Source organism: Portunus trituberculatus, chromosome 43, assembly GCF_017591435.1.
Source record: "Portunus trituberculatus isolate SZX2019 chromosome 43, ASM1759143v1, whole genome shotgun sequence".
NCBI classification, from domain to species: Eukaryota; Metazoa; Arthropoda; class Malacostraca; order Decapoda; family Portunidae; genus Portunus; species Portunus trituberculatus.
Genome location: NC_059297.1, coordinates 3471760 through 3489806, shown reverse-complemented (window position 1 = coordinate 3489806; position 18047 = coordinate 3471760). Strand labels below are relative to the sequence as shown.

Here is an 18047-nt window from a genome sequence, read left to right as displayed (position 1 = left end):
CCTACCCCTTACTGCTACTACTACTACTACTACTACTACTACTACTACTACTACTACTACTACTCTACTACTACTACTTCAACTACTACTACTACTACTACTACTACTGCTAATACTACTACTTATTCTATAGCACTCTACTACTTACTAATATCACTACAACCGTACTGTTCTTCTGACTTGCCTTGAGTTAGAAATATTGCAAAGTGGAGCTGGACCTCACAAAGTTACATTTCTCACTCACATAACACACAAACTTGTAACATTAACACAACAGAGATTAAGGATTGTGGTTTACAAGAAAATTTCTCACTACTTCATTTCTTTATTGACAGTTTGACGTTTCACTTCACAAACATAATGCACGTGAATGCTGTTTGTCATGGAGCTGCATAGTTGATATAAAAATTACCCTAGATGGTATATACAATGATTGTTAAAAGCAACACAACCTATGTAGCGCAGGGCAAGGCAAGCAACGCTGCCTTACACTTGAAATCTTGTCATCTGATCCACCTGAACACAGTCATTGAGTATTATAAAGGTGTAGACACGTTAATACAGTATCTATGTCCTCTTTTTTTTCTTTTCTTTCTTTCTTTTTTGGTTTTCATAACACAGTAAGTACAAGGCATTAAACAAGTCATGCTACACTAATATTACCTAACTGTCCTCACTCAAAGATAAGGTACAAAAAGAAATTGTCCGTCATCCTTTTACAAAACCACATCAATACAGTATTGTTGTAAGCCTGCATAGAAAGAAAACATTCAAAGTACATGTAAGGCCTGAGTTGTATGGATTTTTTTTTTTTTAACTTTCCTTTCGCCCCCTCTCATCAAATAAACATAACGCCTAATTTTTTCCTAATATTCGTCATCGTGACTAGTTAGGACAGATTAGGTACAAGTCACAGTGGCCAGTGACATAATAACATGCTACACTCACTTCCTGTAATAAGTATTTCCGCTTTTGCAAGGAGAATCAGCAGACTCAGACTCAGCGTATGCCTAAATTTTCAAACACTTCTACAGGCCGTGTCGGAAGTTACTGTGGTTTGCAAAGATTTCTTTTATTTTAATGACTGTTTAACATGAATTCTGAAAACACCATTAAAGAAAATAAAGAAAAAAAACATGAGTCTGCCTGGTCATCTCTAGGGCCTTTAGAAACAGTATGAAAATAAAAAATATATCTGAATGTTAGCCCTTAAGCTTGAGGGAAAACAGGAAACACAATGGACTTAAGTGAGTCCAAGAGATTGTCTGACTTGTGGCCACGACTGTACACTGCAGGTGACTAGAACTGTGACGAGCAACTGTATGTCAACACAATGTGCCAGATTACTTACATGCTAGACAAGGCAAACACTCAGCCGTCTAATGACACACACACACACACACACACACACACACACACACACACACACACACACACACACACACACACTGATAAGCATAATTATAATATCCAGACAGTCACCTTTAAGACACAGTAATACGAGTAAAGTATACAAGAATGGTACAATGGTGCTCAGATACGTAGATATCAGAAAACGTCGCTTTAAGAAACAGGATTAGCTGAATATTTTATCTGAAGGAAGGTAGCGTGTGTTTGAAAAAAAAAATCATAATCATGTGAAAAAAGATTTTATAACACTTATTTATTTTTCCCAGAGACAGGACAGAAAGAGCTGTTAAAATGCAACTTGGTAAAAAACATTGAGGCAAGGACACATAGACAAACACACACCTAGTCGTAACCATAAATATGTATGACCTTGAAAAAGTAGACGTTTTCTGTGCCAAATCTTATAAGGTGATAATATCCTTAAAGTGACTGAAAAATTCTTAGAGAGCTCCCGTGAACGGGCAAACCATGTTGGGAAGAAGAGGAAGAAAGACAAGCAAGTGACGACTATAAGTCAACGTAACACAGCCTGCGATGTAAACACGAATGGGTGTCATTACTGAGACCTGAGGAACTAAACATATTGCACATAAATTGACCACATTCCCACAAATACAGGCGTGTAAAGCGAATATTTTGAGGTTTAATGAGGTTCTTAGTTGACGTCAACACACACGCCAACACACACACGCACACACACGGAACGGGTCTCTACCAAACAAGGACAAAAAGCTATATTAAGTCCAGCCGCACTATGGGATCTGTTATATACACGTGCCTTCCCCTTTTCGTTTGAGAGCATTAGTGTGTCTCGTCGTTACTTTTCTAACAAACTCCTGAGATATGTATGCTTGTGTGGTGAAAGATGGTGATAATAACTTACAATTGATGCTGTGGACTTTCTTGGTGAAGGTGTCACTACTTGCTTCAGATATCGATGTATTAAGACTACTCAGACAAGTCAAGGCAAGTTTTGGAGACCTTGAAATTATTTCAGTGCATGTTGTGGCAGCGACGGACGCCGAGTGACTAGGAACCAAGTGATGCTTGGTTGAAGGAAATAAACTTGGTAACGTAACTCTACTGTAATAACAAGAACAATGGCAGTAATAATAACAATAATAACAATAATAATAATAATAATAATAATGATAATAATAATAATAATAATAATAATAATATGTAGATAAATAAGTGAATAAATAAACACTTACATATACGTATGACTATCGTAATTAAGTACTTTAGGGTGCCAAGAATAGGAAAACGACAAGAAAACAGGGCAGGAATATCTGAAGGTGAGGACTCATGCATGGCGCCAACCCGTGACGCTTGAGAAACAATACAGGAGAAGCAACACAAGGAGACTTCGGGGCTCAACACCACACAGAGGGAGACACAAATGATACTGCACATGATGGCACACAAGGCGGGACGAGGCGCACCTCACCTCACACACCTGACTAGATTCAAATACTGTCCGCAATGAATATGTCAATATCAACACATGAACACACCATGCACACACACACACACACACACACACACACACACACACACACACACACACGTTAGGACACTAAAGTTGTCTGACTAGTAATAATACTTATCACTCTCTCTCTCTCTCTCTCTCTCTCTCTCTCTCTCTCTCTCTCTCCAGCGGCCACGTCGAGGATACAATACGGGAAACAAAGAGATTAGCTACACAACGGTACGCAATATACCACACACACGAACACGTTCACTTAGTATTGACACTTTTAACATCAATGTATCCGTTCACTCTCTACTCACTTGTTTGTCACTCTGTCCCTCTGCCGCCACCACTCTACACTCCTGCGACTCTTGTCAAAGGTGGCGAAACTTAATCAAGCGTCGGTGAGCGTGAAAATATTAATTGTATGCGTGGTCCTCTACCTGGATCGGTCAAGAGAGAGAGAGAGAGAGAGAGAGAGAGAGAGAGAGAGAGAGAGAGAGAGAGAGAGAGAGAGAGAGAGAGAGAGTTTTATGGTGTGTGTGTGTGTGTGTGTGTGTGTGTGTGTGTGTGTGTGTGTGTGTGTGTGTGTGTGTGTGTGTGTGTGTGTGTGTGTTTCAAAAATAGTCACAAATCATGGTGGTGACTTGCTCCCGGCCTGTACTGATTATGATTAACCTTGCTTTCTTCTATATTCTACAGACAAGCTAATAATATGACCACCACACGTACTATTAACCTAGCCTGACCTCAGCAGATAGGAGGCTGACCGACAGTAGCAGCAGCAGCAGCAGCAGCAGGCAAACTTAACACCAGACACTGTTACTCTTTCATATGTTAACTTCAGTATCCCACTCCATCTTCACGTCTTGACTCAGGGCAGCAGCAATGTCTATCACTTCGCTGCTTTCCACTTCCTCATTTCCTCCGTCATCCTCTGGTTCACTCTTTACCTCAAACGCAAGGTCTTCTGAATCAGTGGACTCATGAAACATGCCTTGTGAGGATGTCTCCGATATCTTCTCTCCGTCCCTGTTGACGGCCTTGTAGGCAGTGTTGGCACACAGGTGGGTGTTGACGTACACCTTCCTCTTGAACACTCTGCCACAATTGCTGCACGGGAAGCGTCTTGCTCCGTTAGAGTGGAAGGTCTTGCAGTGACTTCTTAGTGTTCCTCTTGTACAAAATTTCTTTTTACAGTGTTCACACTCGTAGTTCTTTATTCCTAGGTGCATATCAATGTGCCGTCTGAGGTGAGCTTTGCGGTAAAATCTGCTATTGCAGTGATCGCAGCCAAAGCGCCGCTCGTCCTCGCCACCGTGCAGCACCACGTGTTTGGACAGGCACGAGCGGCTACGGAAACTACGCTGGCAATGGGAGCATGTGTACGGCTTCTCCCCCGTGTGTATCCTTTCGTGCATGGCCATGTTGTACTTCTGCAAGAACTTCATGCCACAAAACTTGCACGCGTATTGTTTCTCCCCAGTGTGAACCTTCTCATGCTGTCTCAGGCCACCAGTGGTCTTGAATCGCAGGTCACACTTGTCACAGGCATAGGGTCGCTCATTGCGATGTGTGGCCATGTGTGCTGCCAGGGTGCCAGACTCCCCGAAGCAGCGCCAGCACTCCTGGCACCGGAAGGGCCGCTCGCCCGTGTGAACGCGCACGTGTTTCCTCATGGTAGACTTATCCGAGAATGCCTTGTTGCAGTATGTGCACTTGTACGGTTTCTTGCCCAGGTGTATATTCATGTGTATCTGGAGGGAATACCTGGCCGTGAAGCAAGTGCCGCACTCGCTGCAGCTGAAAGGCTTCTCACCTGTGTGGGTCCGCATGTGATACTTGAGATGTTCTTTCCGCCTGAACGTTTTGCCGCACACACCACAAGGCTCTGTGCGCTTGTCCTCGTGAATGTCTCGGTGCTTCTTAAAGTTACCTGGCAGACTGAACCGCTTGCCACAGATCTTACACTGGTAAGGCTTCTCACCAGTGTGAGTTCGCATGTGTCTCTTCATGCCTGTCTTATCGCCAAAACTCTTCTGGCAGAAGTAACAAATAATCAGACCATCTTTCTGGTGGTTTTCAAAATGTCGCGCCAGGGCTTGGGCATTGGGGCAACTGGTATGACAGTAAATACAGGTCAGGCTCTTTATGCCATCTAGTGTTTTGCCAGTTGATTCTGCTTCATCTCCTCCTGCAGTGTGGTCTGAACTCGGCTGGAGGTTCTTGGGCGTGAGCATCACATTGTTCACCTCAACCACCTTCCCGACGAGGGCAGTGCCGGCCTGGGGCGTTGGGTCCACCTGCACCTGCTGTGTCTCCCGGTTTGGGCTTCCCAGCAGGATCTTGATCTTGAATGGACTGATGATGTTGACGCTCGGCATGTTGAGCTCCACTACCTCCTTGGCCAAGGCCAGGCCTGCGTCCTCTGAGGAGGGCGAGTACTTCTCGTCTATCTGGAGTGGGCCAAGTGAGTCATCCGAGTTGTGGCCGTCAGTATTCCCTTCTTCCCCGTTGGTATTACTTTCCTCCTTGATTAGTTTGGCAAACAGACCTTTCCCAGAGCCCTTTTCTTCTTCTGCTGCCTCGTCGTCACCCGCCTCTTTCTTCTGCACAAAGTTAACTGTTGCCACGTTGGACTCTTTACTTGAGCCTTTCATAATCTCTTTACTAAAATCATCGACAGACATATCCTGTTTTACATCGTCCAAAGGTTCCTCCTTTACACTAATGTCGCCAAATATGTCTTTGATGGATGGGCAATGGTTGGTGCACACTTCAGCCAAGCTTGACGAGGCGGGATCATCTACACTGCTTTCCTCAGATGCTTTTTGAGTGGGCGTTGCTTCCCCTGTTGGGGGCACAGTGTCCCGGGTAGCCGCATGTGTGGAGGCAGCTTTAAGGTTTATTTCGGACAGTCTTCGAAGTAAAGGGAGTCTAGTTCTGGTCGGTTTGGTGGTAGGTGGAGTGACATTGATATTCTGAATGACAGGTTTCTCGTCAATATCCTCAAAAATATTATTGATCTTAGATTTGAGGGACTGAGGAGATGCTGGCCTTTCTGCTGTTCCCAGGTTGAGCGCATCGTCATCCAACACCACATACTCCACGTCTCCTGACAGCGTGCTCATGATGGTGGGCAGCCACACACACTCTGCCTCCCCGAGCAGCTCTGATTCTGGCTCCTGCTTCTCTCTGTCCGCCATAGATAGTTTCTTCTTGGCCTGCGGTAGACTGTCCGACATAAGTGCGTCATCACTTGACGGCTCAACTTTTATCATGTTGTTGGAAAACTTGAAAGAATTAGTTTTCTTCGTCCGACACTTTGCTTTCATTTTCCCTGTCATCTCTGTAACCTTGGGCGTGAGAAGAGACAGATCAGAGGATTTGGTGGATGGACGGAGGTGTTCGGAGAAGCTACACTGGAAGGGTTCAGAGAGGTTGCATGCCCCGCTGCACTTGTGGCCACGGATGAGGTACACGTGCAGGCGGGGAGTATCACACTCACACTCCTTACAATGTTCCTGCAACACTTTACACTTGTATTCTATTTTCTGTATGGTTAGGCTGTTACTGCTGAAGAGGAAAGGGAGGGCAGATGTATTATTTTCTGTGTTCTGGCCCGAATATTTACTTACTACATGGGAGCCTCCGCTCTTTGATATTACAAGATCACGACCAATCAACAAAATCTCACCGTTAGCATTCCCCGCTGTGTTTGAGGCGGGGGCCGAGATAATCAGTACCCTTTTGCTGTGTGGAATGAGTGGCACAGTGTTCACGAAGGGTGTCGCTGCGCGTGCAGAGTCTAGTCCACTGCCTTTCTCTGCAGTCAGTTCCTGAGAATGACCAAGCACTGAGTCAGACCGGCAACACTCAGGTTCTTGGTGAGCATTTAGATCGTCTGAGGCTGCTGGTGACGCATGACCGGGTGAGGAAGGAAGCTCAGTGACACAGGTTTTCTTTTCTGGTGATGTCGCAGGTGGAGTAGAGCAGAAAGCCTTGACGTCACACTCTAAGGAGATGGTGGTGGAGGTGTTACTGTAAGCCTTCTGCTGCTGCTGCTGCTGCTGGACTAATACCCCTGATTCTTGCGACACACAGCGGGAAAAGTCACTGGGCATACTGAGCACACGCCACTCATTTCACTGATCACATATTGGAACCACCTCATTCACTCACACCAACTTCGTTTTCTTTCTCCTCTGACAATAAACACCGTCTTTTCAGTCATACATTTAGGATCACCCACTCACTCACTGGTCACATTTCTGGATCACGGTACTTACTGTCAGGTTCTATCTACTATAGCAAACACTATGTAGTTTTCTTCCACCCACCGTCGTTTGTCAACTTATTGATCACATGTTTAACCGTCTTTTGTTTTCAGCACTGTTCTCTTTCATGCTCGTATTAGAGCTCACTAACGCATCGATCACATATTTGTAGCTTACGATCACCGGCGATTGTTACTCCGTTGCGGCCAGTCACTAATTTCTTATATGCTAGATGACCGAATCTGTATTGGTGAAGAGGCAGCGTAGGATCACACTACACTCACTGCTGGCAAGAACGTGGTGGTGCGTGCTGCCCCACCTCAGGATGCTGCTGTTGACAGTATCGTACGCCTGCTGGTACCGTAGTGCCTGCTGAACTAGTCTCCTCAGCCAGCAGAGGACGCATCACCTGGACACATAAAGGAATAATGGAGTCAGTCTAAGCCTAAAGTGATGGTGGTGGTGGTGGTGATGGACTCTGTGTGTGTGTGTGTGTGTGTGTGTGTGTGTGTGTGTGTGTGTGTGTGTGTGTGTGTGTGTGTGTGTGTGTGTGTGTGTGTGTGTGTGTGTGTGTGTTAAAATTCAAATTCATTCATTTAATGCTGGGAAAAAAAGAAAATCAACATTAGCATAGTCTGCCGAGTCGACTCTCTATGGTACAAAATAACTATGCTTATATAAACAGTATACAGCATACTTACACCCACCCATGCACCCACACATACATTGGAGGAATACAGCGAAATATCTAAACTGGATGACGGACTACTTAACTGATTGGGAAATGAAGACAATGATAAGAGACACCCCATCAAATTAGAGCACAGTTACTAGTGGTGTACTACAGGGTTCAGTGTTGGCACCAATTATGTTTCAAGTATATATTACCGAAATACAAGAGGGTTTGAGTAGTTACATAAACTTGTTTGGAGACGATGCGAAACTTTTGAAAGTTATAAGGAATGGAATTGCAAAAAGGTATTGAAAAAATCTGGGAATAGAGCCAAAAGTGGAAACTAGAATTTAATATGATAAGACCTACATTAGAATATGTAGCAGTGGTGTGGTCAACATCAAGTAACTAGAAAAAATCCAAAGGACCGCTACAAAAATGGTGCCAAAAATAAAGTATCTTCCCGATGAAGAAAGATTGAAGGAAATGAAACTACCAACTTTGAAGGACAGACGGGAAACAGGAAACCTAATAACGGTGCATAAATTAGTAAACCGTATGGAAAAATAGAAAGACATGACCCAGTATTACTAACAGAGAATGGAGATGGACGAACAAGAGGACACGCCAAAAAGATCAGAAAAAGTCAGTGTTCGAGGAACATTAAAAAGCTTAGTTTTCCACACAGGACGGTGGACATCTAGATTGGCTTGAGTGAAGAGATTGTAGCAGCAGAAAGTGTGCACAAATTTAAGGAAAAGCTGGATAAAAGTAGAAATGGAGACAAGTCACTATGAGCCCCACTCGAACCCTGTAATGTGCAACTAGTAAAATACAAATAGGTAACACACACACACACACACACACACACACACACACACACACACACACACACACACACACACACGAACCCTGTAATGTGCAACTAGTAAAATACAAATAGATAAACACACACACACACACACACACACACACACACACACACACACACACACACACACACACACACCGTCAAGTTGTGCTACGGGACGTCCAACTGTCATCAATATCAGAGTAAAAAAAAAAAAAATCTAGAAAACCTACAAAATCTACAAAAATGACACAATAATGAAAATCAATAACGAATAAAACTTTGCGGAAAATAGCTTGTGGCGCGAGAGAGGACGAGGGAAACAGTTAATCGACTGACACAAATTTTCGTGGTTTTCCGTTGTTGTCGGAGGGTCATAAGGTGTAAAATGTCTGTAAATAATATAATCAAGTAAAGTTTGTAAAAAAAAAAAAGATGCCTTCCCTTAAACCCGCAAAAGCAGTCTTAAGCTTAGGGACGCAACAAGATCGTGCAACTTGCAAGCACGACAGCTGCAACAGCCGTGCAGGGTCATATGGCTACAGTACGCACAGTATAGTACATACGAACATTCATCGAACTATATTATATACAGATTGGATATACTGGGTCGTGAAGGTATTTTGCAAAGTCAAACTGGGTCGAGATGAAATAAGTTTGAAGAACCCTGAAGTACCATGCCCTGACGACAATTCACACTTCAGATAATTACGAGTCCCTTCAGGTGATGTGTGTGTGTGTGTGTGTGTGTGTGTGTGTGTGTGTGTGTGTGTGTGTGTGTGTGTGTGTGTGTGTGTGTGTGTGTGCGCGTGCGCGCAGACTTTTTATAGATTTTGGAGGCCATGAATATATGATAGGATCACTTGCCTTGACCAGCTACTTGACCAGCTATATGCTTGAAAGTGTCAGGACATCCTTGTAACTACCACTCCCGCGAACATTCACGAGGTGTATTGCGCGCGGTAAATTGACTTTATAGGAGTAGGTGGTGGACAGACAGGCACACTGACATACAGAGACAGAAAAAACACGCAGGCAGATTGACTGGCAAACAAACTGGCAGGCAGACTAACAGACAGGCAGGCAGGAGGGTGCATGACAGACAGAGCAGCATACATGGAAAAAAAAAAATTATATATATATATATATATATATATATATATATATATATATATATATATATATATATATATATATATATATATATATATATATATATATATATATATATATATATATATATATATATATATATATATATATATATATATATATATATATATATATATATATATATATATATATATATATATATATATATATATATATATATATATATATATATATATATATATATATATATATATATATATATATATATATATATATATATATATATATATATATATATATATATATATATATATATATATATATATATATATATATATATATATATATATATATATATATATATATATATATATATATATATATATATATATATATATATATATATATATATATATATATATATATATATATATATATATATATATATATATATATATATATATATATATATATATATATATATATATATATATATATATATATATATATATATATATATATATATATATATATATATATATATATATATATATATATATATATATATATATATATATATATATATATATATATATATATATATATATATATATATATATATATATATATATATATATATATATATATATATATATATATATATATATATATATATGTGTGTGTGTGTGTGTGTGTGTGTGTGTGTGTGTGTGTGTGTGTTTTGTTGAAGTCTACAGCAGTGACAGCGTTGTTTAACTTGTATTGTGTTTTTCTAGCAGTCTTGCGATGTTTCGCTGGTTATCTATCTATCTATCTATCTATCTATCTATCTATCTATATATATATATATATATATATATATATATATATATATATATATATATATATGGCGTCTTTGTATAAGCAGCAATCTCTCTCTCTCTCTCTCTCTCTCTCTCTCTCTCTCTCTCTCTCTCTCTCTCTCTCTCTCTCTCTCTCTCTCTATCTCTCTCTCTCCGCCTGTCTACGTCCGAACACCTGTCTGTCTGTATGTCTGTCTATATGTTGGTCTGTGCGTACCTGTCTATCTGTATATTTGTATATATATATATATATATATATATATATATATATATATATATATATATATATATATATATATATATATATATATATATATATATATATATATATATATATATATATATATATATATATAGAGAGAGAGAGAGAGAGAGAGAGAGAGAGAGAGAGAGAGAGAGAGAGAGAGAGAGAGAGAGAGAGAGAGAGAGAGAGAGAGAGAGAGAGAGATTGCTGCTCGTACAAACAAAGACGCCATGCAGGGAAGAGATAGCACCCCAGGTAATGAATAATCTTGGCAGTGATGAAAAAGGTGCTGTACAAGTTCCAACCTGAAGTCACGGCCACAACCTCACGGAATCTCACCAGTTGGGAGTATAGCCTATCCGTCGTGACCTAAAACACCATACCTCCACCCCACTATTTCTATGTAAAATACTACAAACCACGTCAAAAGACATTATAGGTACTTAGGAACATGTAACAAATATTAAGATATTTTTGACATGACGAGGCACAATGCCAACACTTCTCAAGATGACAGCTGCAAGAAACCTGCAGAAGTCGTCCACTCACTTGACACTGACATCAAAGCACTCAGGAGACGCAGTTCCCGCTTAAGTATATTATGTTACTGGTCACTATATTATAAAGCAGAATGTCACCCAGCTACTTGATCATGAGAGAGATATTTACTTCAGGACAGCATTAAGCTGCTCAGGAAATCCACATGGTACCTCTAGTAACGCTAAAGTGACAGCAACCGATAACTTACCACAACACTCATTACTTGCCACAGACTCCGTCAAGGAGTCTTTACGTCAAAATGTGGGAGAGTGAATGGATTACTTCATTGAAAGATGTCCTTGGGGTCCACTACAGTTTATTTATTGTATTTCTTTCTGTTATTATAAATATTTACTAGTTTATGTTGATAATATTCCGGTAACAAGCTGTATAGATGAGCGAACTTTCAGTGTTTTGTGAAGTCTGAAGCATTAAGAAGAAAAAAACTCCTCGTTGGATTTCTCCACACAAATATAAATTGTAATGCACAAACTTAGATGGAGGTGATAGGAAAGGGGGTATGAAACAAGGGGATATAAACAAGGAAGGAGAGGGGATGAGGAGACGGCCACATGTCACGACTTCGAGCCTATGATATTTACCATAGATTATTATTGATACATAGAGTAGTCAATGTATTTACCTAATAAAATCCCAGAGTTGACACGCAACCAGCTAAAAATAAAGATTGGAAGGCTACTTAATACATACGTTATACATACATAGAGACATTCATACATACATACATACATACATTTCTTATTATAATATATACAGAAACAACTGAAATTATGCAAGCACACACACACACACACACACACACACACAGCCCGGTAGCTCAGTGGTTAGAGCGCTGGCTTCATAAGCCAGATGACCAGGGTTCGATTCCCCGGCCGGGTGGAGATATTTGGGTGTGTCTCCTTTCACGTGTAGCCCCTGTTCACCTAGCAGTGAGTAGGTACGGGTTGTAAATCGAGGAGTTGTGACCTTGTTGTCCCGGTGTGTGGTGTGTGCCTGGTCTCAGGCCTATCAATGAGCTCTGAGCTCGTTCCGTAGGGTAACGTCTGGCTGTCTCGTCAGAGACTGCAGCAGATCAAACAGTGAATTACACACACGACAGAGAGAGAGAGAGAGAGACTAATAATTAATCAATCATTAAACATATTTCCACTAAACGTAGGATGTCTCATTTCCTTTGGGAAAGATTCGCTGTAGCCAATGCTCAAGTTAATGATTACTCCAATTTACTGTATCTAGAGGAAGGAAGAGTTACCTATTTGTGGATAACTTACACTATCATCCACCAGTCTCCCCAACCACCTGTGCCTTCTTTCCTTCCGTTTTATGGGTGCGTGTAATACACACACACACACACACACACACACACACACACACACACACACACACACACACACACACACACACACACACACACACACACACACACACACACACACACACACATCTTAAATTGGATGACAGATTACTTAACAGATAGGGAAATGAGGACAGTGATAAGAGATACACCATCAAGTTGGAGCACTATAACCAGTGGCGTACCACAGGGTTTGGTGTTGGCACCAATAATGTTCCAAATATATGTCAGCGATATACAAGAGGGTTTGGGTAGCTACATAAATTTGTTTGCAGATGATGCCAAGCTTTTGAAAGTTATAAAAACAAAACAAAATGATAGTATGGAATTACAGAAAGATATTGATAAGATCTGGAGATGGAGCCAGAAGTGAAAATTAGAATTTAATACTAAGAAATGCCATGTAATGGAAATGGGTAAAAGTAATAGAAGACCTACATGGGAATATAAAATGGGAGAAGAGATTATAATGAAAAGAAGAGAAGAGAAAGACCTGGGAATAATTGTACAAGACACCCTGACTCCAGAAATACGTACATATAAATGAATTATTTGCTTCAACGTACAAGACACTAACGAACATCAAGGTAGCATTCAATTACATGGATAAGAGCATGATGAAAAAGATATTAACCACTATGATAAGACCTAGATTAGAATATGCAGCAGTGGTATGGTCGCCATATAGGCAGAAAGATATCAAGAAACTAGAAAGGATACAAAGGGCTGCTACAAAGATGGTCCCTGAAATAAAAGATCTTCCCTATGAAGAAAGACTGAAGGATAGACGGGAAAGAGGAGACCTAATAACGATGTATAAGTTAGTAAACCGTATGGAGAAGATAGATAGACAAGACCTGGTAACACTGATGGAGCAGGGAGACAGACAAACAAGAGGACATTCCAAGAAAATCATGAAAAGTTAGTGTCATAGGAATATCAAGAAGTTCAGTTTTCCACATAGGACAGTAGACATCTGGAATGGATTAAGTGAAGAGATTGTAACAGCAGAAAGTGCGCGCAAATTTAAGAACTTAGATAAATGTAGATATGGAGACAGGTCACTATGAGCCCCGCTCGAACCCTGTAACATACAACTAGGTAAATACACACACACACACACACCCGGTACCTCAGTGGTTAGAGGGCTGGCTTCACAAGCCAGAGGACCGGGGTTCGATTCCCCGGCCGGGTGGAGATATTTGGGTGTCTCCTTTCACTACACGTGTAGCCCCTGTTCACCTAGCAGTGAGTAGGTGCGGGATGTAAATCGAGGAGTTGTGACCTTGTTGTCCCTGTGTGTGGTGTGTGCCTGGTCTCAGGCCTATCCGAAGATCGGAAATAATGAGCTCTGAGCTCGTTCCATAGGGTAACGTCTGGCTGTCTCGTCAGAGACTGCAGCAGATCAAGCGAACATACACACACACACACACACACACACACGGTAGCTCAGTGGTTAGAGCGCTGGCTTCACAAGCCAGAGGACCGGGGTTCGATTACCTGGCCGGGTGGAGATATTTGGGAGGTCTCCTTTCACGTGTAGCCCCTGTTCACCTAGCAGTGAGTAGGTACGGGATGTAAATCGAGAAGTTGTGACCTTGTTGTCCTGGTGTGTGGTGTGTGCCTGGTCTCAGGCCTATCCGAAGATCGGAAATAATGAGCTCTGAGCTCGTTCCGTAGGGTAACGTCTCGCTGTCTCGTCAGAGACTGCAGTAGATCAAACAGTGAAACATCGCATAGTATAGTGGTTAGCACGCTCGGCTCACAACCGAGAGGGCCCGGGTTGGAGTGCCGGGAAGCGGCGAGGCAAATGGGCAAGCCTCTTAATGTGTGGCCCCTGTTCACCTAGCAGTAAATAGGTAGGGGATGTAACTCGAGGGGTTGTGGCCTCGCTTTCCCGGTGTGTGGAGTGTGCTGTGGTCTCAGTCCTGCCCGAAGATCGGTCTATGTATGAGCTCTGAGCTCGCTCCGTAATGGGGAAGGCTGGCTGGGTGACCTGCAGACAACCGTGGTCACACACAAAACACAAAACACACAAAAGAGAGAGAGAGAAAAAAAAAAAACGATAATAATCACAGCTCCTATTAAACAGCACTATACTACTACTACTACTACCACTTTTACTACTACTATTACTAGTACTACTACTACTACTACTACTACCACCACCACCAATACTACTACTTTTACTACTACTACTACTACTCAAAAGCAGAAAAATACCAACAGCACTGCCACCACCACCACCGTCAACAACTAGTAGTAGTAGTAGTAGTAGTAGTAGTAGTAGTAGTAGTAGTAGTAGTAGTAGTAACTATGGTGGAGGCAGCGGCGGCGGCGGCGGCAGCAGTAGCAGCAGCAACAGCAGGAGGAGGAGGAGGAGGAGGAAGAGAAGGAAGTGGTGGTGGTGGTGATAAAGATAGTAATGGTTACAGTGGGGGTTGTGATGGTGGTGGTGACAGCGGCGGAGCGGCTCTCCTGCTGCTCCTACTATTACCATCGATCGCACATCATACAGCACACAGGCCCTGCAGGCTTGCTGCAACACTTCTGAAATGCTTCATTGTACAAATGCACGTTTGCGCATGTACGGAAAATATGCATGAACACGGCGAGCTATATCGTATGCATACAATAAGTAAACTAATCAATTTCCCACTTTATATATATATATATATATATATATATATATATATATATATATATATATATATATATATATATATATATATATATATATATATATATACGCACAATACATTAAACACAGCATACTGAACTATACACCACTATCACAGTGAGTTGTATGGATAGTTAACAAATATAACTGTCTACATAGAATTACAAAGACTTAGCTAGTCAATACGTTTACATGAGCTATGTATACGTACGAGCATATGATAATGGTAAGCATGTATGTTTACGACTACCGTAGTGTGCAGTGTGCACAGGCTACATGCTCGCCCCCGATTAATGTATCAATAATTATATCCTGCCGCTGCTGGCACGAACACCGTGTTACACGCAAGCCTATACTGTGTACTACTACTACTACTACTACTACTACTATTCTACAATATACGAGAGAGAGAGAGAGAGAGAGAGAGAGAGAGAGAGAGAGAGAGAGGTTAAATCTTATCGCATCAAAAAAAAAAAGGAAGATTGGCCCTATCAGTAATCTCGTTCATCAATATGTAACATTTCCAACTTACGAGCAAAGCGAGCAAGCACAGCAGCCAAAGTGCTACCAAAAACAATCAGTTTAGCTGTTATCCAACTTACAAGTAAAGTGTGTGTGTGTGTGTGTGTGTGTGTGTGTGTGTGTGTGTGTGTGTGTGTGTAATACCAACAAGACAAAAAAAAATATTCCTACCCCGTGGCCACATTACGAGTGTCTCTCCCACAGCAGTGATCAGCTGTGTGGCTGGCGGCTGGCGGCAGCAGCAGGTCTTCGCCCCGCCCGACGCCACGCACTCACTCAAAATCAATACACGACCTTCCTCCACGAACCAACTTGCTGAATGCCTTGTTATTGTTGTCCCTTTAAATTCATTCCAAAAAACGTATGTGTGTTCAAAGCACCATCCGGTAGTGAATTAACATCGTACAAAGCACATAAATAGATCCAGTCGTCATCTGCACAAATACATGATACTGTTGTTTTGACCAATGTTGTCATCACTCGGTGGAATCAAAACCGCACATTGCTAATAGTTAATTTGACGCACAAATATACAACCGAGCATAATTCATTGAGGGTTACACCGGCACCAGCAGTATGCCATGACTAGCCTCATATTTTCGGTACTGAGTGGTAGCTCCAAATTCAGTTTTGCTGGAGATACTGGAACCTTTTTCTCAATTTAATCCAACACACTAAATCCACAGCAGCGTTTTCATCACCTGTATCTTTTCGGTGCACTTCCTCAATATAGCAACCAGAGAACAAGGCACAGCTTACCTCGACTTGGAGCTTCCCAGCTCTGGTGATCCCCCCTTGTCCGACTCCACCAAGGTCGAAAATGACGCGGCAAACACAATTCTAGGCAAGGCGTTCTTAAGGGCGAGAGTTGGATGCGTTCAGTGGCTCGGCCGGGAACAGAAATAGCGTCGTCTACTCTGCGCCTGCCCGCCACCCTCACCCTCCCTATCCTTCCCTCCTTCCTTCCCCTCCAGCCCACTGACACCACACTTCCCTTCCCTCCCTGCTCACACGTTCTCTATCACACCCTTAGCCACTCAGGTTTTCTTTCACTAGAAATGGTAGACATATTTAATGTAAATCAAGCCCTCGCAAAATTACCAGCCAATAATCTTATCTTGCTTTAATAATGCAACACATGCTATGAAAGAGGAGGCTTGTAAACGTAGATGAGATCATAATCTATTGAGCTAACAATAGTGAAAAGAAGAATGTTGTCTCACACAATTCAACTTAATTGAACTTCAGAAAGAATCAAACTTATAGATACGGCAGAGAGAGAGAGAGAGAGAGAGAGATAATAAGTTATTTATAGCCCAGAGGTCTTTATTCACGTTATCACTGGCTGAGATAACCAGAGAACAACCATCACATCAGAGAGAGAGAGAGAGAGAGAGAGAGAGAACCTCCATAAGATCAGATATTAATAATCTCATCAATGCTCCATCAAAGAAATTATGCATAGATATGATAAGCCAAGCTATAGGTTTGGAGCAAAGACCATGTAACAATTAGAGCAGGCCTAAACACCATCATTAAGGCGGGGAAAATGGTGATAAAAGAGGATAAAGAGGACTAATAGGTCAAAATAGATAGGTAGCTCTATAGAGACTACCGCAAAACAGCAATTATTAATATACCTCATTATAGAAAAAAAAATGTTTATCACTATTGTTCCTAATCTACTCCTTTTCGGTGTGCCCTTTGAGATTTTCTTGTCTACCTGCTATTAAAAAAAAAGTTGCAAAACTTGATTTCTGTCTCTTTAGTCAATAAGTCTGATAGAAAACTGCAAATATGAAAATCGCACTCCTAGGGCACCGATCATATATCATATACTGTGTATGTCACAAACAGACAAACTATACCAAAATTATCAATACGGATAAAAGAAAGAAAAACTATGTTGACTACAACTCTTCTGTTCTACTTATTCCTAAGTAATGATGAAGGACATTATTTTAAGCTCTAAATCTTGGGAAAAAAAAAATATATATATATATATATATATATATATATATATATATATATATATATATATATATAT

General features: G+C 41.2%; 1 protein-coding gene across 2 annotated transcripts; it reads right to left on the bottom strand.

Annotated features, from left to right (window-relative positions):
• Positions 1 to 312: 312 nt before the first annotated feature.
• LOC123517938 (zinc finger protein 16-like) lies at positions 313 to 16914 on the bottom strand. 2 transcript variants are annotated; one of them, XM_045278404.1, is made up of 2 exons: positions 16760 to 16914; positions 313 to 7570 (listed from the first exon to the last, which is right to left on the bottom strand). In XM_045278404.1, exon 2 carries the CDS (start codon positions 7006 to 7008, stop codon positions 3715 to 3717), a length of 3294 nt encoding a protein of 1097 aa, XP_045134339.1. In that variant the 5' UTR covers positions 7009 to 7570; positions 16760 to 16914; the 3' UTR covers positions 313 to 3714. The 2 variants fall into 2 exon arrangements, with proteins under 2 accessions (XP_045134339.1, XP_045134340.1); XM_045278405.1 differs by lacking the exon at positions 16760 to 16914 and adding an exon at positions 16172 to 16685.
• Between the last annotated feature and the right edge of the window lie 1133 nt (positions 16915 to 18047).